Below are 22,366 nucleotides of genomic sequence, written 5' to 3' on the forward strand. Positions count from 1 at the left end.
GTGTGGTGTGTGGTATTGGATATGGATAGGACGAGTAGACACGACTTGAGAGACACTCGCTGAGACCTGGTCCTTTTATGAATAAGTCGGGGTAGACAAAACTCGAGATGATTTCGCTAGCCCCCGCATTTGTTTTATCAAGCGAAAGTCCGGCTTGAGAGACACTCGCTGGTAGATGTTGGATTGAGAGAGCTGTATAGGGGATCAGCTCTCATATATGTACTGTTTGAACATTATTGGATGCGTGAGTGCTCTAAATTGCCTTTTTATTGTTATGATGTGATGTGTATGAAAATTTTGATGGTGTTACATTCCACTCCTTAGAATGCATTAGCTCTAGGTAGCTATAGAAATTATAGTTAAAATTGGTATTTTACTTTCTGAGTCGAATGCTCACTCCTGTTCACCTTATTTTTTCAGGCTACAGGAGAATTACTTGTTGTGACTAACCTACTCCTCTTCTTCGCAGGTCAATTAGTAATATCTAATATATTTTGTACAATTTAGCTAAATTTTATAACTCCGCATGTGGTAGGAGTATTTTAATCAATTTGAGACTGTAATTTAATATTATGTTGAAATTGTAAGAACATTAAATGCATGCATGATTGGACTGGATGAGGAAACTGAGCTCCCATTGGATTTTATGATATTATGAGTATGTGGAGGGGGAGCTGAGCTCCCAAAATGATTATATATTGTACTTATAGGTCGGGCGAGTAAAAAACTATCCGTTGTATGGTCTATGTTATGGTCGGACTCTGTCTGGTTGAATTCTTGAAATTGGGCTTAAAATGGGCCTTAGGATTTGGTTAAGGAATAGTTAGGCTTACTACGGGTCTCAGGGCCTTTAGGCTGGCCTAGGTCCTAGTGTCAGTCCGGCCCATAGGTTGGGTCGTGACAAAGTAGGTAAAAATGTAAAAGATTTTAATAAGTCATATACTTAATATTCAAGAGAAATGAGAAAAAAATTATTTTCTAATATTAATAAATAAATTATTTAATAATAATGGATATAAATACCATTTAATTTTGAATTTTAATAAATGATTTGTATTATATTTTAAATGAGTTAATGTATACCAATCAAAAGATAAAAAAAAGAAAAAAATAAAAATAAAAATATTATAACTTTAAAAGAAATAAAATGAATAAAAAAAGAAAATGAGGATTTAAATTTTAAAATTAAATAATATAAATTGAATTTTAAATTAATCAATATTTATGCCAAATGGATATTATTTGTCAATTATTAAGCCATGTAGATTACAAAATATGATACATATAAAGTTTTTAAGTGCATTGAAATAGCCTAAATAACCTGCTTGAAACTGGCCCACTGAATCACTAATGACAGCCCCATAACACGTTTTATTTTCCTCCACCATAACCCCATCATCTATATTACATTTCATCCAATTTAATAGAGAAGATTCCCACCGAGTAGCACTCACCAAAGAGACAGGCGAGTTAGACACCACTATCCTGCTTTGGGCTTCTTCCCACTCCTTCCGGCTTTTTTTGGCAAAAGAAATAATTTCATTTGTGCCACTATCCATACCATGCCAAAGTAAAAAATTCCTTTTAGACCACATGCTCCATATAATCATTAAACACCTGTCAACCTTACGGGAATCATGAAGTGTAAATAAATAATTCACAAAATCAATAAAAGATCAATAACATGTGCACTAACCTTTTGATACACTGTAGTTGTGTTTGGTACCTTTGTGAAGCACCTAGGACCCCAGATGTTGTCCCTTTAGCTTGTCCACACCAAGATCACTAATGGCAGCCCCTTGAACAGCTTCTCAAGCCTTTCCAATCAATTAGAAATTAATGTTTTGCCTTTAGATATGTTATAGATGTATATAGGACACAAGAAATAATTTCTAGCAATTTTAATTTAAGAGAATATTGGCAATTGTCTTTGAATTGATGAGATATGAAAAAGAAGAGAGGAGAGGTGCTCAATGGGTCCTGCACATGACAAGCATCTATTATCAACTTTCACACCTTTTAATTGAAGGTTGACTTTTATAGGAATAATATTATGAACCGCTCTCCATAATAAATTCTTCACTTTTGGGGGAACCTAAGCACTCCAAAGCCTTTTCTAGTTAAACAAAAATTAGAATTTAAATTGGGATGATTCAAATCCAGCAAGTACCGATACCTTTTCTTGACAGAATAGATACCATTTTTTGTAAAATACCAAATCCAACGATCTTCACTCTCAAAAAGACTAATTGGAATTTTTAAAACAACAACCACATCATTTACATTCAAAAATTCTTGAATTCGATGTAAGTTCCATTGTCTAATGCCATCATCAATAAAATCCATAACCTTAAGATCCTCGTGACCCGTAATCAAAGGAGTTTCAACAAAAAAATTATCATATCTAATTAACCAAGGATCGTGCTAGATGTTAATCCTTCTCCCATCACCCACTCTCCATCACAATCTTTATTAGGGGTGAGCATTCGGTTTGAACCGAACCGAACCAAATCGAATTAAAATATGAAAATCGAATTACATATTTTAGAAACTGAACCGAATAGAAATGACTGAAAAAGTGAATCGAACCGAACCGCTCTATTTTGATTTGGTTCAGTTCGATTCGGTTTAAACTGATCGTTTTGATTTTTGATTGATTTTTAAATTTAGACTTGATTTTTAAGTTGTTTGTTCTAATTTTGACTTTGGTTTGAACCTAATAACCATTAATCAATGAAATTAATATATATATATATATAATTAAATATAATTCATAAATTCCCCATAAAAATAAATAAATTTAAAAATCGATTCGGTTCGATTTGGTTCTGTTTGAATATATAAAATTACTATTCAGTTGATTTAATCGATTTTTTTATCTTCAAAATCGAATCGAACCGAAATAATCGAAATTTTTATAATATAAAATTGAACCGAACCGAACCGATTGAACCTAATTAATTCGGTTCAGTTCGATTTTTCGGTTTGAACCTAAATTTGCTCACCCCTATCCTCTATTTAGCACAACTTTAGCTTGCAAAAGACTCCTCCACACAAAACTAGGGTTAAAACCCTTTGAAGCATCTAAGAAATCCCCTCTTGGGAAATATTTGGCTTTGAAAATCCTACAAAGAAGAGTATGTGGGTTGGATATAAGACGTCAACCGTGCTTGCCAAGCATAGCTAAATTAAAAAGATGAAGATTACAAAAGCCCATACCTCCTGCATCTTTCTTAAAACACATATTGTCCCAAGAAAACCAATGTATATTTTTGTGACCATTAGGCTTTGAACCCCACCAAAAGCAATTCATCATCCTTTACAACTCCTCACACAAAGAGATAGGAATACAGAAGACGCTCATGCAATAAGATGGAATAGCCTGAGCAACAAATTTAAGAACAATCTCCTTACCCGTGCGAGAAAGAAGTTTACTATGCCACCTTGAGATCCTTTTCCAGAGCCTATCTTTAAGAAAGAAAAAAAAATATGTTTTTTATTCTTACCCACCAGAGAAGGTAAACCCAAATATTTTCCATGGTCAAAAGGAGAGTTAACAAGTAAAATATCAGAGATCTCACCCCTAATATCTACAGAACAATTAACACTGAAAAAGATTCCAGATTTTTGAAAATTAACTGCCTTCCCAGAAGCATTTTCATAAGTGGCTAGAATATTCTTCACATTTGCAGATTCCCTCGCATTAGCCCTAAAGAAAAAGAAACTATCATCCATAAAAAACAAATGGGACACACTAGGTCCATGTCTGCTCACCTTGCTACCATGAATATCCCCTCTAAATTCTGCCTTTTGAAGAAGCATAGACAAGCCGTCAGCACAAATAATAAAAAGATATAGAGAAAGAGGGTCACCCTGCCTTAACCCTCAATGGGAAAAAATAGGACCAATTTCAGTACCATTTAGCACCACTTTATAAGAGACAGAAGTAACACATTTCGTAATAATAGAAATCCATCTCGAATCAAAACCAAGCTTGTTCATCATCTGAAAAAGATATTGCCAATCAACTTTATTATAAGCCTTACTGATATCAATTTTCAAAGCTACTTCTCCTTTATTACCTCTTGTCTTCCTCTTAATATGATGGATAACCTCAAAAGCCACCATAACATTATCCATAATTAAACGACTAGGGATAAAAGCAGACTGAAATGGAGAAATCAAATAAGGCAAAACAAGCTTAAGCCTATTAACTAACACCTTAGACATAATCTTATAAAGAACATTACATAAAGAAATAGGTCTAAGATCTTTTAACAAGATGAGATTATCCTTTTAAGGAATAAGGACAATAATAGTCTCATTAAGAGTCGATGGAAAAGTCCCGCTAGAAAGCCACTCTTTACAACTATTCACCACAGAATCTCCAATAATATGCCAAAATTTTTAAAAAAATGCTGGGTTCAATCCATCTGGACCTAAGGCCTTATCAGGATGCATCTGAAAAATAGCCTTCTTAAACTCCTCATTACTAAACGGCGCCATTAGCTTACTACAATCAGTCTCAGAAATCTTTGTAGAGATGTGATCAACAACAGAAGAGTAATCACTAGAGGCATTAGAAAAAAGATCTTCAAAATAAGATATAACAAGATTACTCATACTATCCTGATCACTACACCAATTACCAGCATTATCCGGCAAAGCACTAATAAAATTAGTTCGCCTCCGAGCAGAAGCCTGAGAGTGAAAAAATTTGGTATTACAATCCCTCTCCTTTAGCAAAAAAGTCTTAGAGCGTTGTTTCCAATAGATTTCTTCCTCTTCTAAAACCTCATTGATTTTATTTTATTTTTAAGCTCCGCATCCTGGACCAAATCATTAACAAAATTATTCCGCACTCCCATAAGCTAAAATTTTAGACTGTCAATACGTTTTCAAAAATTGGTAGACAAAGTCCTACCCTACAAATGCAGCTTCTCACCACACACAGTTAGCCATCTCACAAGATCAAAACCTGAAGACTCCATCCAGCAAACCGTGATAATTTTAGTAATATCAGGATGATGAAACCAAATATTTTCAAACTTAAATCTTTTCACTTTTCCCACCCAACCCCAAACATCCGTCTCCAACATGATAGGAGTGTGATCAGACGTGGTAGTCACCAAATTAGTAAGCTTAGCATGCGAAAAAAAAAGACAACCAACTGCTAGAAGCTAAAGCCCTCTCTTGAACCCAATGATTCGTACCCTTCCCTCTCTCCCAAGTAAACCCAAACCATGCAGAGGCAAATCATTAAGATCACACTGCTCAACCACATCTCTAAAACCCTGTAGTAAAGAATTAGGATGAGGTGTCCCTCCTCTCTTGTCCTCTAACCATAATAAATCATTAAAATACCCAATACAAACCCAAGGAAGAAGAGATTGGGTAGCCAAATGAGATAAGATATTCCAAGACTCAAGTCGCCTATTACAGTCAGGAATGCCATAAAAGCTTGTAAGTCTTCAATTCATAGCTTTATCACCCTTAACAATCAAGTCAATAAAGTTTTGCGAATAGCCCACAATATCCACCAAAGAATTATTCCTCCAAAGCACTGCTAGTCCTCTTCCTCTACCAATTCGATCAACACAAAAACACCCCTAAAAACTAATTTTATTCTTTATATTCATAATTTTATCAACATGAACCAAAGTTTCACAAAGGAAAACAACATCCGGCCTCTTAGATTTAATGAGCTCAGAGAGAGCCCGAACTGCATGGGGGTTGCCAAGCCCCTAGCAGTTCCAACTTATATAGATCATTGCTTTTGGCAGGCTTGATTATCAGGTCCCACCGCTAGTAAATTTTTTAATAAATGATTGTTACGAGAAGAGGAATGTGCAAATGGGTTAATATTTTTAACCAATTGTTGCTTACCTGCTCCAACCCGCTGTCTTTTCTTGTGTTCAGCTTGACCAATAGATAAGTGGGCCTCATCTTGCATAACTGGCCCAATACCCATCTGGTCCTCTGGGTCAACTTGATACATACCATTAGTGGAACCCATCAACACGTCAGAGTCATCATTAGAATTGGACATATTTGCATGGGACATATCTGCACGTGAATGAGAGTTCTCTGCATGGAAACTAGCAAATGGATCAATGTAATTAGTGTGATTCTGCTCCTGAAATATAGCATCCATCATCGGTGAAGAATCCTTAGGATGATTTAATTTCACAAATCCCGCCTGTGAACTTACAACCGTCAATCATGATCTATCCCTTAGCCACCGTGATCCATTAGAACTCCTGGACCTCCCCGTCGGCCGCATCTAAGGTCCCCAACCCTTTGGCGCACTAGAATTCTAATCCTCAAAAAGTTTAGCACAAAATTTATCCAAATGTCCTAGTATGCCACACAAAAAGTAAAAATTTGGCAACCATTCATATTTAAAATGAATCATGTGAAAATGGTCATCACCAATCTGAACTTTTTTTCCATCTTTTTAATGGCTGGCGTGTATCCAGTAGAACACGCACTCTCATATAAGTTTTCCAGCCTCCAAATGAATTAATAGAATCATAGAATAAAAACTTGCCTATGAAATTACCCAATTTTTGAGCCACTGCTTCAGTATTGAATCCCACTGGTAAATCATGAATCTGAACCCAAACTCCGAATAAATGAGTGGAACTTGGGCAGGAATCTCCCCTGGTTTCAGATGATGAGTGATAACCAAATGATTATTGAAGGACCAGGGACCACCTTCGATGACTCTATTTAAATCCACTTGATGAAAGAATTGAAAGAGAAATAATTGGGGCCCTATCTCTTCAATACAAACTCCTTTTCCTGGTCGCCATAGATTAGACAAAGTCTCACGCATAGCACCTAGATTTATTTGCCGATCAGTGAGAAACTTTTCAATAAGATAGAACTCAGAGAACGCTGGTGTACCTTCACTGAGAAGAGGATCAAGCCGAAAACTCTCCTCCTCTTCATCTATAAGGGACATACTTCAAAAGAAAATGACATGAGGAAAACTAAACTTGTCATAGAGAACAAGAAGGAAACTTGCAACATGGCAAGACAAGTGCATTACTATGCTAAATGGCTTAATTTTATGAGACTATTTTTATGCTTTAGCTTTAATATATATATATATATTATTTGGGAGTGGTCCAAGAATTTAAGATTTTTAAAATCATCTATATATCTAGAGAAATGTTAAAAAAATATATAATTTTAAAAATTTCAAATCGAATCTAAAAATTTAGAATATTCTAATTAACTTTAAAAATTTATAGAAATTATTGCGTATCTTATTTGTGAATGGTCTAAGAATTAAAAATGCTCAAAATCACCTATGTCATCTAGAAAAATATTAAAAAAAAAAATTCAAAACTTTTAAATTAGTCGGTTCCTATTCAAAATTGCTAGATCGAACTAGCTGATTTTGATTCAGGACAAAGAAACCATAACCACCTCCCTTAGACTGATTTTGGTCCGAAACCATTAACCTAGTTCAGTCTTGAGTTTAAGTTGAATTAATTTCGGTCTAATTCATGGTCCGAATTAGATCATGACCAGATCTAGCCGGAAAAGTCATTATTGAGTGCTCTTGATCTGAAAATTTTTATTCAAAATCAAAATAATCAATTAAAAAAATTAAATTTCTTGCTGTGGGAAGAATTTACAATTTCTGTGCTTTTACTAATGATTTTTGTCTATATAATACAGTTTAAGAAAAATTATATTCTTAAGTTCACTCTTTGTTCATTCTCCACCAGTCATTTTTCAAGAATTCTATCGAAATATTTTGTTTTCAGAATTCTTAATATGAATAAAAAATTTATGAAGACACTATCATTAATCACTGATAAATAATAGACATAAAAATTAAGTTAAACACCCACATTTACGCAACAAACAATTACCAATTTCTGATGCAACAACATATAATTTTTAATTATCAATCATGATGAAATTTATGGAACACTCATCATTAAAATCTTTGTATATACGACAAACTGTATTTTAAAATTTCAACATTTGAAAAGTCTTCGAAAGCAAAACTTGTGCATCACTTTGTCCCCGCACTCCAAGTTGCCCCTTCAGTCTTTTGTTTTGTTATACTGTTTACGTTTGTTGATGGTTTAAATTTCATTTTGATTTACTCTTTGCATCGCATAAAAATGGACCGAGTTTCTGTATTTTCATTTGTTTTAATTTATAAATTATTTTTTAAATAATAATTTATTTATTAATTATTAATATATTCTTTTTAATATACATTGAAAAAGTGAAATTCGTTAATTTTAAATATAATTTAGTAGTATAAAATTTTCAATTTTTTTAATAGAGTAATTTAAGTGGAGTTTATATTAAAAAAAGATTGAATAAAATTTATTGTTTTAATTGTATTAATTATATTTTTTTAATTATATAAAAAATATAAGTAAATCTTTTTTTGTGAGAGTAAAAAATTACTAAACATTGTTGACATTAATTAATAAAATAAAAAAACTCAGCATTAATGAGAAGTAGGGGTGTGCAAATGGTCGGTTCGGTTTTGAACTGAATTGAACTAATAAAACTGAAAATCAAAAATAAAAAATTTTAAAAACCAAATTAAATCGATTATTAAGAGAAAATCAAATCAAATCAAATCAAACCGATATTCTGAATCAAACAGATAAATATCGGTTAGGTTTGATTTTAAACCGATCAAACTGAATTTTGTAAAATTTTATATTTTCAACATTAAATCTCAATAACAAAAATATAAAAAAAAAACATAGAAATTAAAACTAAAAAATCTTAGGATTTCTTTGATATATATATATATATATATTAGTAATTTCAGTTCAGTTTAGTTTTTTTTTATTTTTTATAAAAATAACTGAACCAAACTGATTAACTGAATTATCAAAATTTATAAATCAAATCAAATTGATTAAATTTTAAAATCAAACTGATTAAACCGAATTGATTTAATTCGATTCGATTTTTCAATTTAAACCAAAATCTACTCACCCCTAATAAGCAATATTGCTAGTCATTTTTAGATACATGAGGTTTTGAATTTTTACCAAAAAGAATAGAAATACCTAGTGAAAAATGCCCGAATCCTGATTCATTGCCGTCATATTCAAGTTTTGCGCAATCAATATATATATATATATATATGACAAATGCTAACTAATTTTCTTTATTTATGGCAATTTTACGTTAAGTACCAATTCATAGATTATAGTTTTGAGCTCTTGAGTACAAGTACACAAGCAAAGAAAAGAAGGTAATAGGAGACTAGGCTACAGAAAATGGGGAGTATTCCTGAGACCATCCTTGTTTCGAGTGACAAAACTATTCCTCTTTTAGGTTTTGGAACAGCTGAATGCCCTTTTGGTGCTTCTTCTTCTGAAACGATGAAAGACTCCATTTTATGTGCAATAAAAACTAGGTTATCGACGCTTTGATACTGTTGCTCTCCACTAATCTGAGCCTCCCTCGGGAAGCAGTATCAGATGCCATACAGCTTGGGCTTCTTGTTGTTACTTGTTAGCATATCTATGCATGACATGGTGGAGCAGAGGAGTGACAAGTAGTCAGTTATTATTATTATTATTATTATTTTGTATTTTAAAAGAGATCAGAATAATATTCAAATTTTTAATTTTATATGCCATAGCCCATGAGATAAATATTTAATTATTAACTCATTAATTAATATAACCAAAGGGTTCCAATTCCAATGTGCATCGGTCATTGCAGTGCAAGTGGCTTTATCATGCCGTTGGATGTATTTTTATTATTATTATTATTATTATTATTAGAATAATGCCGTTGGATTTAATTGAAAATAGAGATTAGTGTAGATATTTGGCTCCATCCCAAATGAAAACAAGTAACACAATCTAATGCAATGTTTTTCTAAGAAAAAAAATTAATGCAATATTTACCAAGGCGTAGGGCAGTATAATGTAATTAAATTCTATATTAAAATTTAATATAAAATTAAATTACATTACATTCTATTAAAAAAATAATTTTTATAATCTTAAATATTAAGGTGAATTCCAAAGCTTATTATTACTTATTCTCAATATTTTTTCCCTTTTTCATACTTTATTAAAAAAATGCATTGTAATATAATAATTTTCTATATTAAAAGATACATTATAATATTATTTGTAACGACCCAGCCCAGCCCAGTCAGTATTGTCCGCTTTGGCCCGTGGGCCTCACGGATTTGTCCCTTGGGAGGTTTCGCTCCCAAAAGCGCTACTTTAGGTGACTTCACATCTATGGCCCAGATTCTCTTCTCCCATTTCCGATGTGGGACGGGCGGCACCTGCAGGCGTTACGTATCGCCGTCCCCACAGTCCGTTACAACCCACCAACTTCCGCTGGGGGCGTCCTCGCACCCACTCGTACTGGAGGGAGTCCGGCTCTGATAAGGTTTTGTGGAGGAGTCAGTCAGTGGAAGAGTACACCTGGGAGTCAGAGCGGGACATGCGTAGCAAGTACCCTTATCTGTTCAATGTATAATCATGTGCTTTTATTCTGCCTTGTGTAAAATTCGAGGACGAATTTTCTGTAAGGGGGGAAGAATGTAACACCCCTGATTTTTTTATATATATTATTATTGGGCTTTGTGTAGGTATCCTCAATTCGCGAAAATTCGACAGTTGTCCGGATCTGTGAATTTCCGGCCAGACAGACCAGCTACCGGAAAAGTCTCCGAATTGGATCAAGGTTTTGGCTTACCCATCATTGTCAGGCATCCCGAGCGCGTTCCCGAAGTCGGAATCGGCAAAGGTAAACCCGAACCTTGCTTTTTCGTAATTTTCTAGTGCTTAAATAGGATTGAAAATCCATAAAATATTCGTGGTAGCTTAGAAAATTACGATTCTTTTTGCAATAGCTTAGTAATATTTCTAAGGACCGCGGGGTAGAGTTTTATAATTTTTAGAGCTTATTTGAGCAGTTTTTGCAAAAATGATCAATTATAAGGACTAAATTGAAATTTTACATATTGTGATGAATGATTGATTTGATGGGCCCAGGAGGGGCTGTGTGATGTGATTGAGTTGTGGATATAGAAGTGTGTTTTGAGCCCTTTTGCAGGTTGGGTAGGTCCTAGGTATAGGGGAGACTCTGCCGGATTTTCGGCACGACTTAGGACGTATTGGGTCTTTTCTTGATTTGTATTGAGTCATTTGTATTAAATAATTGTAATATAATTGTCGTGAGCCGATGCCTTCTTCCTCCGCCCTCGGTGACCATCGTCAAGTCTGTGAGTAAAATATTAATTTTAATTGTAATTTCGATATTATTATATGTTCAGCATGCCCATGCATCACTTATATGCATATATTTATGTAGTTAAACTCTAGGCACGATTTGTGTTGCATTCATAACTGTTAATATGCCATGGATGTTGTTGTGGTAATTTGGAGCAGTGTGCGTGCGTTGGCGTGCGTGTGATGTGGTGTGGACTATGGATAGGACGGGGTAGTCACGGCTTGAGTAATTCGCTGGGACCCGTTCCTTCGAGGGGTAGTCACGGCTTGAGTAATTGGGACCCTCGATTTGGTTATTAAGTGGAAGTCCGAGCTTGAGTAATTGCACCGTTGGATTTAAGAGAGTATAGGGATCACTCCCAATATATTATGATTGATACTACAGGGTGTGTGAGTGCTCCAAATTACCTTTTTGATGTTATGATGTGAAAATGTTGTTGATGTTGCATTTCACTCTACAGGGTGCATTAGTTCTAGATAGTTATAGAGATTATGGTTAAAATTGATATTTTACTCTCTGAGTTAAACGCTCACTCCTGTTCAATATTTTTTCAGGATTTTATTTTGGTTAACTGCTTTTCTCCTCGCAGTCAATTATTACTGTTTGTATAAACTTGTTAAATCTTAGAATTTCCGCATGTGTTAGAAATGTTATTTGATTTGGGTCTGTAAACTAAATTATTATTTTGGGACCTGTAAACTTAATATGCTATGCATGTTGATGGATTGGATGAGGGAGCTGAGCTCCCATTTATTATTATGTTGATGAGTATGTGGAGGGTGAGCTGAGCTCCCCAATTGACTATATATTGTGTTTACAGGTCGGGTGAGTCGAAAACTCCCCGTTGGTAAGTCCATTTTATGGCCGGACTCTGTCCGTTTGTTTTTTTGATATTGGGCCCAAATGGGCCTTAGAGTTGGGTTAATGAACAGTTAGGCTTACTACGGGTCTCGGGGGCTTTAGGCTGGCCCAGGTCCTAGTGCCGGTCCGGCCCATAGGTTGGGTCGTGACATTATTTTTCTTTTTTATTATATATATTGATAATTATTGGCATCGGAGTATCTAGATAAGTAATACGTATACAAGATACTGTTCAATAATGCAAAGGAATACGAATGCTTGGGGTATATCTACGACTACTTCTAGATGCTTTTGCTGATGTTTGAGGTTGGTTACGGTTGCTTTCCCTGCACAAAAGTAAAAGATTAGAGGGGTCATCTTAATACAAGACAAGGAAATTGAGAAAAGGCAAAAGACAAAAAAATTTAGAGTAAATGGTTCAAATAATATTTTATCTAAGGTAGGAAATACTTATATATATATATATTGTAAGAAATCCGATTATATATTAATATGTAAATACTTATGTCAAGTGGGATTAATCTATTAAGCTAAATCTTTACTCGAAGTTAGAATATATCACCTGATAGGATAATTATAACTTCGGTGGGTCTGAAATAATAGCGATTAGAAGTCTAGTAACTGTAAGCTTTGACAAGCTTGTTGGGTAATAGGGAAACGACGCATTGATGGTGTAGTATTCACTTGAGGCTTAAGCTTGACAAATGCTTGGCCTAGTCTAGCACTGCGTTCTCAAATTACATGTCACCTTAGATACATATCTTATTGAATTAAGTTACTAATAGTGTCCATAAAGATAGGTTTCGTAAGTTAGAGATCCTTTCGAGTAGCACTAATTGACTCCTTTAGTTTATAACTAGTGGGATGATTGATTGAGCCTAGAGGCTATTCAACTAGTTGTGCCAAGGCTCTGTCTCGCATATTGTGAACCCATGAAAGGAAGTTAGATGATCAAATGCTTTGGACGACTAATATGTGCTGGGTTTATAATACTCTTATATAGCATATAGCATTTGAGTGGTGGTCAGAAATATGATCCCTTTTGAGATACGTGACACCAATTTAAATAGTCGAGTAATTTATATTGTATCATGCATTATGATAATAATTTTTATAAACAATTAAATTGAAAATTATTTATCACACATATATGTGGAGAGATTTTTATTAAAAAAATAAGAAATTAATTTTCATATAACAAGATATAAATTTAAAGGATGATTATGTATAATTTTTTTCTCTCATATAATTTCATAAAGATAATTAACATTTTTTAAAAATTCAAGGACACGCTTGCAAAAAAAAATCAATAAAGTATATGGAGATTAAAAAATAAACGTAAGAGATAAAAGAGGGAAAGAGCTCCATGGGACGAAATTTGTTTTTATTAATTGTTTGAGATAAACAATAATTTTTTTTAAAAAAATACATTAAAATTTATAAATAAAATTTTAATTTTAAAAATTTTAGAGAAATAACAAAAAGTAATTTTTTAAAAAATACATGGGTAATTTTCCAATTTTAAAAACTTGTGGGGTCAAGCTCCATGTTGTTGGGCCCTTGTCTCCAATTAGAACCAACGGCAATAGAACCGGTGGACCCCACTTCGAATATTTTGCATTTTTGCTGGAAGAGTCATTGTAGACTGATACTGACTACTGAGGATTCCCATTTGAAAAGTCTTGAAAGCCGGCTGTGCACCTTTGATCTGAAGCTTTCTTTTATGTTAATTAATAGATTATAATTTTGAGATCTTGGGTATAAGTCGGCAAGTAAAGAACAGAAACTCATTGGAGACTGGGCTACCTAGAGAAAATGGGAAGCATTCCAGAGACCATCCTTGTTTCGAGTGACAAAACTATTCCTCTCTTAGGTTTTGGAACAGCAGAATACCCTTTTGGTGCTTCCTCTGAGACCATGAAAGACTCCATTTTACATGCAATAAAACTAGGTTATCGACACTTTGATACTGCTGCTCTTTACCAATCTGAGCCCCTCCTCGGGGAAGCAATATCAGATGCCATACAGCTTGGGCTTGTAAAGTCCAGGGATGAGCTCTTCATCACTTCCAAGCTTTGGTGCAGTGACGCTCATCATGATTGTGTCCTCCCTGCACTACATAAAACTCTCAAGTAATTAACAGCAATCCAGCAGTTTTTCCTTAATTCTTTTTCTTCTTCTTTTAAATTATTTGTCTCCTCGTAGATTTGTTCATAACCTCTCACCTCTATCCCAGTGGACATGAACCTACAACCACTTGTTAGAAATCCCAGTTTTCTACTATATGCGACCAAGGTTTTGATGTTTTTTATTTTCTTATGTAGATTAATTCTAATTTGTTTCTGGTGTTATGTCGATAATTACCATTTTCTGGCATTTCCTCATTGCTTTTCATATGTTCTTTAACAGCCTAGTCTTGTTGGTATCCTCATCTATATCAATTTTTTTTTTTCTGAAAAAAAAAAATGGAGCAGGAATCTTAAATTGGATTACCTCGACCTGTACCTGGTTCACTGGCCGGTGAGCGTGAAGCCAGGTGAATATGAGCTGCCTGTGAAGCAAAAGGACCTTATTCCATTTGATTTAAAGTCTGTGTGGGAAGCTATGGAAGAGTGTCAAAAGCTTGGCCTGACAAAATCCATTGGAGTGAGCAACTTTTCAATCAAGAAGCTTGAGACCCTGCTTGCTACTGCAAAGATTCCTCCTGCAGTTAATCAAGTGAGTGATTATCTTGTTGTACTTACTTATAATTGTTATTTGAGAACAAGAAATAAGGATTTATGAATGATTTTGATGGTCAAGGTGGAGATGAACCCACTTTGGCAGCAAAAGAAGCTGAGAGACTTCTGTGAGAAGAAGGGTATACATATTACTGTTTACTCTCCTTTGGGAGCCAAAGGAACTCTATGGGGTACAAACCTAGTCTTGGATTGTAAGGTCCTCAAAGAGATTGCAGATGCTAAAGGAAAAACTATTGCCCAGGTACAAAATTTTTCTACATCTTTATGTATTTGTATATTTATTCTTTTTAGAGGAGCAAATTGATTTTCTAAGGTTTATGGAAAGTATTTGGAGATTTCAAGGATTAATGAGTTAGAAAATAAAATTTTCAAAAACTCTTACTTTAAAAATTAACATAATGAATTAAACACTAGTTTATAACTTTTGAATCTTTCAAAACTTTGCATTATTTTATAAAATCTATTTATAAAAACAGTGTTAGTAAGTTTGCAAGTAGTTAAAGCCCAATCCACGAAGGGAAAGAACAAAGGGCTAAATCCACCTACATAATTAAAGGCCGAAAAGATTGTTATGGGCTTCTCTTTACCAGATCGTATTGGCAATTGGAAAACAGAAGCAAACCATCTGATGTTGTAGTCGCTAATTGAATGTGAAGGTGTGCCTAAGATGGGCTTATGAGCAAGAGGCAAGTGTGCTGGTGAAGAGCTTCAACGAAGAGAGGATGAAAGAAAACCTTGACATATTTGAGTGGAAACTAAGCCAAGATGATTTGCAAAAGATCAATCAAATTCCACAACGCAAAGGGTTTCCTGGTCTTGAATTCATCTCCGATGAAGGTCCTTACAAATCCCTTGAGGAGCTTTGGGATGAAGAGATTGATTTATCTTTAGAATATTTTACCTAATCGGGACTGTCTTTTTGCTTAATTTAAATTAAATGTTGTTTCTAAAGGAACTTTTAATTAATTGCAAAATAAGAGAATAATAATAATAATAATAAAAAAATCTGTAATCCTTTTGTCTCAATAAAAATTGCGTCATTCTATTTTTATTTTTTTTAATTTTTTTTTAATTTTGAGATTTTAATTCATTATTTAATTTGGTTTAATCCTTTGAAGAAAAAGATAATAGAACAAAAGTTTATTTTTTAAACAATTATTATTAAAATTTTAAATTAAAGTTAAGAATATAAAATATAATTAAAATTAATTTTAAAATAAGTCTAAAATAAATATAAAAATTATTCAAAATAAAGTCCAAATTGATAAATTGAATCAAATCAAATTAAATTAATTTTTACCTTAATTCAATTTAATTTGTTATAAATTTCAATTTATTCAATTTTTAGTTTTCGAAATTAAACTGGATGAAAGTTCGTTTAATATAATTTTATTATTTACACGAATTCTATATTTAATATTTTTATATTCACACACATATAGATTCCTCAATAAATTATAAAAAAAAATAAAATTAAGATTTATGTGAGTGAAGAAATTTTTAGTCTTAGTGCATTCAACAATTTATGAGTGATAAAAGCACATAATCTCACTAAAAATGAACATTCCAATTATTTGTGTTAAGTACTCTACTTATATATATATATATATATATATATATATATATATATATATATATATATATATATATATATATAATTAGTACTCTACTTAATTAGTCATATAAACAGGTGATATTTTTGTTTAATTTGGATAGTTTTTATAGTTAGTTTTTTTTTATTATTATTATTTTACAATTTTAGCTTATTTTAAAAGTTTTTTAATCTATAGTTAAAATTGAATTAACTAATGTGAAATAATTTTGATTGTCGGTCTTTGTTATAGTCAATTGACTCAATTTATTTTCATTTTACTGCTTACTAAAAATAGTAAATATATTTAAAATTTAGTTAAGTTTTTAAAAATTAAAGAATCGACTATAATAATAAAAAGAAAATTTTAAATTTTTTATTGTCAGGATTAATTTAACATTTTTTAAAAATTTTGAATAATAAAAATTTGATAGTAAAAAGTATTATATATAATAAGACAGGTATTTCAAATTTTACTTACACAAAAGAAGATATTATTGGTAAATAATTATACTATCTTATTTATTTCAAATGTATAACTAGAATTTAATGAAACTATTTTTTTAGATATTTGTATAGTTTTAATTTAAATCCTTGTTTTAATTTTCTTAGTTTTATTGTCTTATTACGCTTGTTTGAAAGAAAATTTCATTTATTTTAATATTTATTAATTAATTAGCAGAATTTTTTTGTAAAATTACATATACAACTCAACTCAACTCAACTAAGCCTTTATCCCAAAAATTTGGGGTCGGCTATATGGATTCGCTTTCTCCACTCTGAACGATCTTGGGTTAAATTCTAAAAAATGTGTAATACCTCTAGGTCATGTTGTACTACTCTCCTCCAAGTCAATTTAGGTCTACTCTTTTTTTTTCTTTCTATCTTCTAACCTAATGTGCTCTAATTGTCTAACTGGAGCCTCCGTATGTCTACGCTTCACGTGACCAAACTACCTCAATCTATCTTTTCTCAACTTATCTTCAATTGGCACCACTCTTACCTTTTCTCTAATACTCTCATTACGGACTTTATCTAGTCTAGTATGGCCACTCATCCACCTTAAAATTCTCATATCTACAATTCTTATCTTAGATGCATACGACTCTTTCAGTTCCTAACACTCACTACTATATAACATAGCTGGTGCTATAGCTGTACGGTAAAATTTTCCTTTTAATTTATTGGGAATCTTATGATCACATAAAACTCCCGTGGCACGTCTCCACTTCAATCATCCGTCTTTAATCCTATGACTAACATCCTCCTCACATTCCCCATCTACTTGAAGGACTGAACCTAGATATTTAAAGTTATTACTTTGAGGTAATATCACTCCATTCAAAAAACGTGCATTATACAATAAAAAGATACTAGCAACGATATATATATTCCATTTGTTATAATTATAATATTTAAATATATTAAAACAAGTTAATTTTTTATAATAATAATAATAATATATTCATGTAAGGATAAAGTTCAGCGATTTGAGGCGAGGAGATTTTCTTTTAATCCTTTGTCTCATGTAATTTTGGAATCGTATAAGAAAAATAAGGATGTATTTGTTTCTTCATTAAAATTGTTATTGAGAAAATTAATTTTTTAAATATATTAATTTAAAAATATTAAAAAATAATTTAAAATTAAATTTAATAAATTTATTATAAAATATTAAAATAATAAAATATTATTTAATTATTTTTTAATAATATTTAAAATAATATATTTATTTAAAAAAATAATTTCACTTTCTAAACACAATTCCAAGTAAACACCAAGTAAGTACAAGGCGAATTGGGATAGGGTGAAATCAATAGTCATACCCTAATTATTGGACAAAGAAAGGAGCAACATGGAGATCCATTTGCATTATTGATGTAGATTTTATTTCTGTGTCACACGCACTTAACAAAATACACCGTGTCATGTCCTTACCAAAAATAGTTACCCAATTATATACACACCAGCTCCGGTGAGCTCTGGTGTTGGCCTGTGATGTGAGGCTATGACACAACCTCCATGTACGGAGGCATTTAAAAAGCAGCAAGTAGAGAGTCCCTTCAACAGGACTACTTAAAAAGAAAAGTTATTATTCAGTCTCTTATCTCAACAATATTGATTATTTGATTGTTATATTTTAAAAAGTATATTATTTAATTTTTATAATTTATTTTTATTAAATTATTTAATTTTTTATTTTAATAAAATTAATTAATTCTTATATTTTGAAAATATATTTTTTAATAAAAATAAAAATGTCTATAGCTAAATATGAATTTATATTTTTTTAAATTGTTTAAGCATAATCATTAAATTCTTTAATCATTATTTTTGTGTTTTCTCGGTTAAAAAAATATTTTTTGAATTATTATCTTGATTATATAGAGATTTTGGATAACTTATTAATTTTTTTTTGCGTTAACAACTTATATATTTTTCTATCAAAAAAAGAAAAATATAAAAAAAATTAAAGGAGAAAGATATGAGTACAGAATGAAATAAATATGAAGGACAAAAATAAGAAAGCGTGAAAAAGAAATAAGAGGAGGGGATGAGAATTGTATTATTCTATTTCATTTTATTTATTTATTTTTTAATTTTGAGATTTTAGACGGTTATTTGATTTGGTTTGATCATTTTAAGAAAAAGATGTAGAATAAAATCAAATTGAATAGTTTATTTTTTAAATAATTATTATTAGATTTCAAATTAAACTTAAAAATATGAAATATAATTGAAATTAATTTTAAAATAAATTCAAAATAAATATAAAAATTAAATTTAAGATGAATTTCAAACTGATGATTTAAACCGAATCAAATCAAATTGATTTAATTTAATTTTTACCTTAATTCAACTTAATTCAATTTTGTTTCCTATAAATTTCAATTTATTCAATTTTTAATTTTTTAAATTTAATTAAACGAAAGTTTATTTAAACTCCGTTTGTTTCATGAAAAAAATATATTTTTCATATTTTTTAGTATTTAAAACATTCAAAAAAATTAATAAATAAAAAAAAATTAAGTCATTTTTAAAAAAAATAATTTTATTATTTAAAAAAGAAGAAGCCATTTTTTTATTTTTTTAGACTTTAAAAATCTTATTAAAATGTGAAAACACTTATATATACATAAAATGAATGTATATCATTAATTTAATATTACAACCAAATAACTGAAAATTTTTTTATAAAAATAATTTTTGAAAAAATATTTTCTATGAAAAACTTTTTTTCATATACAAATTGTTTAATCTTAATATAATTTTGTTATTTACACGAATTTCTGAGCATATTATGTGCTCAAATATTAAAGTGCTACTCTAACAAACCACAATTTAATATTTTTATTTTCACACATAGTTTCCTCAATAAATTATAAAAAAATAAAATAATTTTAAAATTTATGTGAGTGAAGAAATTTTTACTCTTAGTGCATTCAACAATTTATAACAGTGACAAGAGCACATTATCTCACTAAAAATGAACATCCCAATTATTTGTATTAAGTACTCTGTTTTTTTTTTTAAGTAAGCACCGTATTTAATTAGTCATTTAAACTGGTGATTAGTTTTGTTTAATTTGGATTGTTTTTATTTTTTTTATTTTTAATTTTGGCTCAATTTTAAAAGTTTTTTTTAATCTATAAGTAAAATTGAATCAATTAATATGACATAATTCTAATTGTTGATCTTTATTACAATCAATTGACATATCATATTTTCACCATCAATTTATTTCTATTTTACTGCTCACTAAAAATAATAAATATATTTAAAATTAAGTTAAGTTTCCAAAAATTAAAGATTTGGCTATAATAGAAAAAATTAAAAATTTTAATTTTTTTATTATCAGGACTAATTTAAAAATTTTTAAAAATTTTGAATAATAAAAATTTGAGAGTAGAAAGTATTATATATAATAAGGTAGATAATTCAAATTTTGCTTAATAGATAATTCAAATTTTGCTTAGACAAAAGAAGATGTTTACATCAAAATAATTTATTTATTAATTATTTTTAGATTTGAGATTAATTAAATTAATAATAATAATTATAATAACAATGATAATATTATCATACAAGAAGGTGAGATGTGGCAATCAAAGCCAGCCCATGCAGATGAAAGATTAAAGAGCCAGCAATCAAAATTTGCCAAACTGCAAACCCCACACCCTACACAACGACAAGTTTGATGATTACATGAAATTCAACGTCCAAAATGCCATCTGTTCACATTTCATTGGTTTTAGACTGTACGGACGCATCTCTTCTTAAAAAATTATATAATATTTTCTGTAAATATGGATCATTCTTAAAATGTAAATAATGAAATTCACATAAATATTTTTAGAATATAAATAATAAATTTTATATTATTATGCGAAGACAAAGTGTACGCCCACAATAATCACTCTCTTTTTCCTTACCTCTGATCATCTGTCTTTCGTTCTGTTTCATTTCATTCATTGAAGTATAGTTTTCGCCTACCCATTTCATATTATCTTCATCAGATTCAGATCCTTAGGTTTCATCCATCACAGCCATGGCAGAGAAGGCATGTAAGTGGGTCTTATTGCTATTTTATCTCTTTATCATAATCTCTTTCTACCCACTATTATTTTTCTTATTTTTTGTGGTGGTGGGTTTTTCTTGTTAATTAATTGGATATCTCTCTGGTTTCCATTTCATCCTTGTGTCAGAAACATGTTTCAATCATTCAAATTCTTTTTTGGCTTTATTCATTTGGAAAGTGGGAAGCTGTTGTAAATTAAGTTTATATATACTTTTGCAGAAAGTTACAGTAATGGTGATTAAGGTCGATCTTGGCTGCGAGAGGTGCTTATACAACCCCAGAGCTGTATAGAGGATTATCATACAGGTATTGGATTGAGTTGACCTCACTATCATTCTAAGTTACTTTCAAAACTCTAACCTCCAACTTAATTCCTGAATTTTTCTACACTCTAATTAAAATTATAATCTCAAAAGCTCTTACTAAAATATCATGAAATAATTATAATCAAGTTAATCAATAAAACTTCAATTTCATATTAAATTTCTAATGAATATTTGACAATATTCCCTCTTTAAATTAGACTAAATTTATTATCACAAAACTCAAATCCACTATTCAATAATTATATCAATTTACACAAATTTTCAACTTATATCTTCATACAATTATTAATTCCAACACTTCATACTCAAATCTAAATTAGAATATTCCACAATATATCCATGTCACAAAAAATCTAACTAAATATTTATACTTATTTTCTAAAAATATTTCACAATGATTTAAAAATTCATTAAACACCATATACTCTCTCAAAATAATTTTAATTCCATCAAAATAACATATTCAACTTAACCCAATCCTTAATACCAAAATTGACAATTTATTCATTCAAATTTATATAAAATATTCTAACTATTAGATAAATTCCAAAATTTAACCATACGTGTGAGACATCCAAATACAATAGTAGTAAAAATTTTAACATCAAATTATCTATACATCATGAAATATCAAAATATCTATTAAACCCTTCAAATTTTGAATTTTTTAGAATAACTCTTACTTAGATAACTCATACAAAATAATTTATATATCACAAACCAAAAGTTCAAAATTCACCAAATTTTAACACAATAGCCCCAACATCCTAAAGATCGTCTCTACAAAATTTAATAATTTTCTAAGTATCCTAACTACTTATTTTTCTCAAATTTCAGTAGCTAAAATTTAGAATTTCAAATGCAGACAGCCTATGTTCAATAATTTATTTCTCCAAATTTAATTGTTGAAAAATTACCAAATTTTAATTATAACTTCTACACATATAGACCTCAAATATATTCAATAATCAATGGTGAAAGATGCACAAACTCACCTGGACGGAAGACA

At 30.6% G+C, this 22,366-nt stretch overlaps 1 protein-coding gene across 1 annotated transcript; it reads left to right on the forward strand.

The window, feature by feature from the left end:
• Positions 1-13,865: 13,865 nt before the first annotated feature.
• On the forward strand, positions 13,866-15,912 carry LOC110668884 (non-functional NADPH-dependent codeinone reductase 2). Its single transcript, XM_021830273.2, has 4 exons — positions 13,866-14,252; positions 14,595-14,838; positions 14,923-15,102; positions 15,518-15,912. Exons 1-4 carry the CDS (start codon positions 13,936-13,938, stop codon positions 15,764-15,766), a joined length of 990 nt encoding a protein of 329 aa, XP_021685965.2. The 5' UTR covers positions 13,866-13,935; the 3' UTR covers positions 15,767-15,912.
• Positions 15,913-22,366: the final 6,454 nt, after the last annotated feature.

The sequence above is a fragment of the Hevea brasiliensis genome, chromosome 15, assembly GCF_030052815.1.
Source record: "Hevea brasiliensis isolate MT/VB/25A 57/8 chromosome 15, ASM3005281v1, whole genome shotgun sequence".
In the NCBI taxonomy this organism is placed as follows: domain Eukaryota; kingdom Viridiplantae; phylum Streptophyta; class Magnoliopsida; order Malpighiales; family Euphorbiaceae; genus Hevea; species Hevea brasiliensis.

What these genes read in the sequence shown, in the direction of transcription:
- LOC110668884 (XM_021830273.2), top strand. Translation starts at nt 13,936, where the DNA reads ATGGGAAGCATTCCAGAGACCATCCTTGTTTCGAGTGACAAAACTATT. An exon ending in GCACTACATAAAACTCTCAA is followed by an intron (nt 14,253 to 14,594) that starts GTAATTAACAGC and finishes AAAATGGAGCAG; the next exon opens with GAATCTTAAATTGGATTACC. An exon ending in TTCCTCCTGCAGTTAATCAA is followed by an intron (nt 14,839 to 14,922) that starts GTGAGTGATTAT and finishes TTGATGGTCAAG; the next exon opens with GTGGAGATGAACCCACTTTG.